At 32.5% G+C, this 7,436-nt stretch overlaps 1 protein-coding gene across 1 annotated transcript; it reads right to left on the minus strand.

Moving 5' to 3' along the window:
* Positions 1–997: 997 nt before the first annotated feature.
* On the minus strand, positions 998–1,772 carry LOC132621761 (pectinesterase inhibitor 4-like). Its single transcript, XM_060336150.1, has one exon. It carries the CDS (start codon positions 1,702–1,704, stop codon positions 1,117–1,119), a length of 588 nt encoding a protein of 195 aa, XP_060192133.1. The 5' UTR covers positions 1,705–1,772; the 3' UTR covers positions 998–1,116.
* Between the last annotated feature and the right edge of the window lie 5,664 nt (positions 1,773–7,436).

A 7,436-nucleotide genomic window follows, 5' to 3' on the forward strand; every position in this document is an offset into this window, starting at 1 on the left:
ATCTGGTGTTCTTTTTAATTGTGTTTTATCACATGCCACAGACAAATATATGGGCGGTTTTTGCGTCCATTATCTTCCCAACATATACAAGTAATTTTATGCTTGACTTCAAAAAAAATAAAGAGCCTTAAAGTTATAATTTGTTCCCCATCCCCATGAAAAGTTATTTAAGTATTACTTTGACACCATTAAAAACTGAAAATATGTATGAACAAAGAATATTTATACCAAATCAAGTATCTTAACCATAACAATGGCAAATTAAAGTGAGAATTACGTATTAATCAACATCCGTGCGCTAAAAGTTTATATTCATGTGTCTTGCATTTATTTACTGGTGCAAACATCGAAAGCCGCTATAAGTTTTTCCTTAAAGCATCTTGCTTCTATTACCTTAAACAGCCTTCAACCTTGCCTTGAATTTCACCAAAACTCAGACTATAGTACCTTTTACTAATAAAAAAAAGAGTTTTTAGATACTAATTCCATTCCCAACATATACAAGTGATTTTATGCTCGACTTCAAAACAATTAAAGAGACTTAAAGTTATAATTTGTTCCCCATCCCCATGAAAGTTATTTAATTATTACTTTGACGCCATTAAAAATTGAAATATGTATGAGCAAAGAATATTTATACCAAATCAAGTAACTTAACGATAACAATGGCAAATTAAAGTGAGAATTACATATTAATCAACATCCATGCGTTGAAAGTTTATATTCATGTGTCTTGCATTTATTTACTTGGTGCAAACATCGGAAGCCGCTATAAGTTTTTCCTTAAAAGTTCATTTTGCTCCTATTACCTTAAATAGACTTGCCTTGAACTGTCACCAAAACTCAGACTATATGCCTTTTATTAATCAAAAAAAAGAGTTTTAGATAATAATTCCATAGTATTTCCTCCAAAAAAGTGGAGCATATTTAAAAACGTAAAATTAGGACTGTACATAATATTCCAATATTCCTCCAAAGGAAGAAAAAAAAACAAAAGAAAAGAGAAGAAACAATCATATTACAAAATTTTAACACAAAAAGAAAATGAAGAAACATATTTTCATCCACCAACAAATTAAAATAAAAGTTCATATAATTTAACATATATTATAAATTTCAGTAAAGGTGATTTATAAAAGCCAAAGCATTGCTAGAAAGTTTAGTAACATAAGAAATGGTAGCACTAATCTTATTCTTCACAGCAGGATTCACTTTCCTATCAGAGAAACCATCCAAGCAAGAATTTGCATCACTTATGACAGCACTTGCATAAGTCTTAGCATTATCCCATTGAAAATCCTTGTCTGGATCATTAAGATGATCCATGGCACCAAGTGTCTCTTTCAACTCATACACTGCATCTTTCAAGTCACCAATGCAGTCTTTAATGGCAGCCGCCTCGTATTTCGTAATCCCTTTCTTTTTCCCAAGCTCTGATACCATGTCGGAAGCGTTTCGCGCGCCATCTATGGCTATGTCAAGGGCAGTGTCACAGAGCTTGATAGGGTTACTTTGGACAGAAGAGGCATAAGGGAGAAGGGTGTTTAGGCAAATGGTAGGGTATGTTGTGATATTGCATTTGGATTTGATGAAGTTGGAATTGGAGTTGGCATGTGCTTTGGATATTGTGAATAATAATATAATTAGAAGAATTGGGAAGAGGGACTTGATCAGCTTTCGGGGATTGGGGCTACAATTTTCCATTGTTAGCTTTGTTATATTGGAATTTAGAATTGGAGAATTGGACAGGTGAGTGAGGGTGTTGGATTTTTAGACAAAAGGGTGGATATATATAGACTATAGAGAGTTCAATGTCAGGTGAATTCAATTTCTTTTTATCATATTGGTATTCGGGTCAGCCTGCGTACATCTCGACAATTTCGCCTAATACCTGCTATTAGTGGTGGCAATCAATCCATATTTGGTTGACCCGCCTAATCTATTCATACTAAACCGTATTCCACCCGCCCATTTAAAATATTACTAGTAAATATGGGTTAACCCATTTTTAACCCGCGATATAATGAATAACAAATGAGTCGAATGTGGGTTGAATATGGGTTGGCCAAACCCGCCTATTTATTTTCACTACTTATTGTTTTCCACTAAAATAGGTATGAGATAATTCTGTCCACCAATATAATGCTTAAGCAAATGAAAAAAAAAAAAACCTATTGCATTTTTTTGTCACTGTTGGAATTGCCTCTCATAATTCTCGCCCACAATATCTTACGCCATGATTGGTGATGCATGTATGAAAATATTTAATTATTAGACTTGTGTTGATAATAAAGTATGTACAAAATGTGAGTTGTGAAAGACAGATGTGAACAATATTTCTTGCTGTCATATAGGGCAGCTAGCAATCACATGCAGATTCAAGTCCCGTGAACTAAGTTACATCATTGATTCAATAATTGTACTGAAAATATCATATCAAGCAGTTAGAAGGGAATTTCCCATGTCAACATTGAATACTGATTAAAAGAGGAAATAGAATCAGAATATCAGATGGAATTTTCTATATGTGTAATTTTCTTAGTTGGAATAAGATATATATATCTACCTGCATTTGATCATAGTCCCTAACAATACATTCATTAATACCAATGTCTGACTACTGCTTGGGAGAATAAAATGGAGATCTCTTATCTTAAACTATTTCTATTCTAACGTCAAAGAGTTTGCATAACAAATGCAACCTACTATCATAATTCGTTTTGTAAGTAAATCTAATTTTGAAATTGTGATGGTTTTAACGCTTTACTTCCTGTTTCAAATTGATTTTTACTTCTTCTTTTTTTTAAAAAAAAAAAAAAGTTCAAGTGAGACTTGAACATAATGAACGGGAGAACTTATCTTTGAAATCTGAATTATCAATCAAATCGTAAAGTCGTTTCTTTATTTTTTCTTTCAAATAATGAGAAAGGGAAAGGGGTTTTTCAAGATTTAAGAAAGTAAATTCTTAAAGTTCCAAACAGTTGACTATCTGCATGTAAAAAGCCAGTTGTTTGGTAGGTACATTCTTTAAAAAGTCTTGGTTCCTACGTCTTTTACTATAACTACCCGTTTCTCACAAATAATATCTTTCACATTTCCTTATGTTTTAGTTACTCCTGTAAAAACATACAAATTGGTACTACTTGGAATTTCATCTTCTTTTTCTTTGAACGTGTTGTTGAAATTTCTTTTTCCCTTCTGTCCAATCAGTTAATTCCTTTTTCTTGTCTTTATCCTCTTGAAGTTTGTCTCCTTCTTAATGCAATTCTAACCACTAATTAGCTTTTTTTAAAATTCTATTTTCTTTAAACGTGAGAACTAGTAAAAAAACACAGCCATCACATATTCTAAATACAGTACTCACCTATCTCAATTTAATTGTTTTACTTTCTTCAATTGTATCAAATTTTCTAAAAATGGCTTTATTTTGCATTTTTAAATAAAGTAATTCAAATTTTATCTCAGCAATTGTGTTAAAACTATATGGAACATCTAAGCTTTTACGTGCAAATTCGAATGAAAGGAGGGAACATTAGATAAATCACATCTCAACTCTTACGAGCAAATCCAAAATAGAGATATTCAATTAAAGATGTCTAATTGTTTTTATATCGTTTATTTGAACTTAAATGCCAATTTCAAACTTTGAAGTGAAAACATTAAAATAATTAACTAAAATACGTGTTCCAATAATACATACAGTGTTAGCATACATCTCAACTTTGTTACACGAAGTCAAAACTAAGATATTTGATTTGAAACAGATGTAACACTTGGTTCAACTTGAATACCCTTTTTCACATTTTGAAAGCTTGCTAAGAACTTTTTTTCGAAGTGCTAAATGAGAAAAGCCTCTTATTTGTGTTTTTGTACTATTGATTTAATCATTTAAACAATAATAATTTATCATATTTAAATTTAATTTTAGTTACTAATTACTTTGACCTTTCAAAACTATCCTTTAGAATTCAAAAAGAAAACATAACTAATTAAAAGGAACTAATAAAGAACACGCCACCCTCAAAGTTTTTAACCTTGTGTATTTTTAACCGAAAAATAAGTTTTTAACCTTTCGAAATACTAGGTTATTTTTGTTGAACGCTCCAATAACCTAAAAGCAGGGGGTGTTCATAAAGCACATGTGCTTGCCTCATGAGTAAGGGCCACATTGAGGGCTATTGTTACATGCCTACAGGCTACAAGTCAATATCCTATGGAGGCACATGATTGTATGGACTTTTGGGTGCTTGTAACGTGCCATCCCAAAAATAAGGTAATTTGATAACATCACACTTTAAATAGGGCAAAAGCATAGGCGATGTTTGCGGACAAGATTCATCTTATATCAAGGTTACAAATATGTTATAATCTCTCACTACTATGGCATACTATTGTTGAGTTGCAAAAGCTTGATCAAAACCGATTGTATGACAAATAGAGCATGATATCCTAGTAATTCATTGTTTGAAGCATGGTGGTGGGTTTATATGATGTTATTATACGTGTTTAGACTTGTTCGTTAAGATATTCATCAATTGATGTTGGGTGTTTGTACTAAATAATGATTTATTTTCCTTGTTGAGTTTAGTTGATACTCTTTATCATTTTTGGTCTAGCCGTCTTATAGCTATGAATTTGGTCTAGTCATTCTATTGACTAGGGCCCACTTGAGTGGTCTAGTATAGTTTTATCTGCGAAGACCTATGAGTTGGCCTGACAGTCTTATTTTGTGGAGGGCTACGAGTTTGATCTAATATGTGCACATTAGCTTTGTATCGTTTCTCGTCTAAATTGACTTCGTTTTTTCTGAAATTCTTTGCATGCCTAATTCTGAAATTGAAGAGGATGATCAACACAAACGACCCAAGAAAGACGCTCACAAGAAGATCCAGAACAAAACGGAAACTCACATTGATCACATCATGTATAGGAATCGATGATGTAGATGCCATCGATGGATCATTAGTTCCGTTCATTCCCTCCCCCGCAACACCTTCCCTCCCCCCCCCCCCCCCCCCAAAAAAAAAAAAAAGAAACAAATAAAAAATGAAAAGAAGATTAAGACAACATGATGAAGGGGAACCTGAAAACGTCTGTGCTTCACACAGTGAAAATGGAGAGACGTTGTCGCAATATCAAGAAATAGATATAGTTGGAAAAACATATTTGGATTTGGAGACAAATGTAGGATCACCGGTTGAAGAAATTAGTATTGAACATCCTCAGACAAAGGATTTCGATAGTCCTTTAATACCTGACTATTTGAATTGACATATAACTTCACGATTGTATTATCTGCGAAAGATTATTTCAGTATGAGGATGTCACAGACGTGTTCCTTAAATTATTTTGACATATTCAAGGATGTGTTTAAGAAATCAAATATTTGAGCTACTTCAAGGGCAGTTGTTTCCGAAAATTTCTACTCCTGTCTAGGGAATGAACCTTCAATTCACATCTTTGGCCAATAAATGAGCTCACTACGGGGAGAAATTTTATGTCATCTCGTTTATTTTGCTCGATGAATGTCAGAGCTCAATGATTAGTTAAAAGGACTTTAAATAAAAAGAAAGTCGATGATTTTGTTGAAGAATTCAAGAATCTACCTAACAGTACTATTTTTCGAAGTTGAAAATTGTAACTCAAATATTTGTAATTATATTTTTTGTATTGTAACTATACAAAAGATTTTTCTATTTCTTGAATTTTAATTTTTTTCAAAGCTAATAATATTGTAAGTTTTATCTTCGAAATTAGTAGTTCTCAATTTTTAATTTTGTGGATTAAGAATAATAAATTCAAATAATGGTAATTTTTATTTTCATTTAGGAAAAATGCTCAAATTCTTCTGTGCTATTTGCAATTGTGATTTTTTTTGCCTTTTGAACTTGTCTAATATTACTCACCCTTATCGAGGAAAGAATCTCAACTTCTAAAAGATATCTAGTTTGAGTTTCATCTTAAACTATAGTCAAAACTTGAGGGGTAAATTTTGATCTTTTGCCTTTGAATACGCGGAGTCCGCTCATTTCATGATGGGACGTAAACCTCAAAATTTTTGCTAAATATGACGTTCCGTTCATGCTCAAAGTTGTGCATAAGGGTATTTGGCAAGTTGAGTATGGAATATCTAAATATCATATTTAGAAGGGAAAAGGGTCAAAAATACCCCTCTATTTTGGAAAAAAGGCTAAAAATATCTTCCGTTATAAATTTGGGTAAAAAAATACCCTGACCGTCAAAGTTTTCAAATATGCCCCAGTCTCAACGAATTTCCCAAAATAACCCGATTTTAGTTTTAAACCCGACCCAACTACATAAAAAACCCATATGCGACCAACTTGTTCTCGAGTCCTACATTTGGAGCCACTAGGCACAAGAGCGGGTAACCCATATGGGTTTTTATTTAGTTGGGTCGGGTTTAAAAATGAAATGGGATTATTTTAGGAAATTTCGTTAAGACAGGGGTATATTTGAAAACTTTAATGACGGGAGGAGTATTTTTTAACCAAATTTGTAATGGAGGATATTTTTAGCTCTTTTCCCAAAGTAGAGGGGTATTTTTTACCCTTTTCCCTATTTAGAAAGATACACATATTTTTGGAAGTAAGGAGAAGTAGGTTCATTTAGGAATTTATGACTCGCGAGAATGGACGAAAAATTTAACAGTTGACCAAAGTCAATGTTTTGAACAAACGAGTTTGGATTCATGATTTGAAGGTTTCAATAGATTTGTATGATGATTTTGGACTTGTTCACAACTTTTGGTTAGATTCTGAGGTGGTTCGGGTTGGATACATTCTGCATAAATAACATTCCAACAGAAAAATAAAGAATCTGACCTCTCTTTTCGTGCATTGGTGGTGAAAAGGATAATTCAACCGAATGGTTAGGTTCATAACGTAATTTGTGACTCATAGAAACTGATTTCACCCAATTTTGAGCCTGTTTAATATGTTTTGCACCCTTCGAAGCATTTCAGGAGTTGAAGATTTTGTTGGTGCGATTTTGCTCATCGTGATAATGATGAAAAAAAAGTTTTTGAAAAAAAACAAAATTTGCAATTGCAATGGATAGATCTCAATGAAGAAATGTTTGGCAGTGTATAAAAGTGACATATTTCTAAATTTTGATTATTTCAACATTTTCGAAGCGATTCACCCACAACGAAGCGGCAAGTGATTCTCACTCAAATATACAATTACTTCATGAATCTAACTTTGGATTTATCATTTGAACATGAAATCAAAGATGAAAATTGGGAATTTCATTTGGATAAATCCAACTTTTGAATATCCAAATGGACTCCCAAATGTAAATCTTAGCACATATTTGGACTGTATGTATGGTTATGGATAACTCAGATATGTATTTTATTTCCAATTTCGTACTAGGGGTGGGATTTGACTTTTTGGTCAGGTTCTTTTATGTCGCAA

This window comes from Lycium barbarum, chromosome 2, assembly GCF_019175385.1.
Source record: "Lycium barbarum isolate Lr01 chromosome 2, ASM1917538v2, whole genome shotgun sequence".
Taxonomy (NCBI): Eukaryota; Viridiplantae; Streptophyta; class Magnoliopsida; order Solanales; family Solanaceae; genus Lycium; species Lycium barbarum.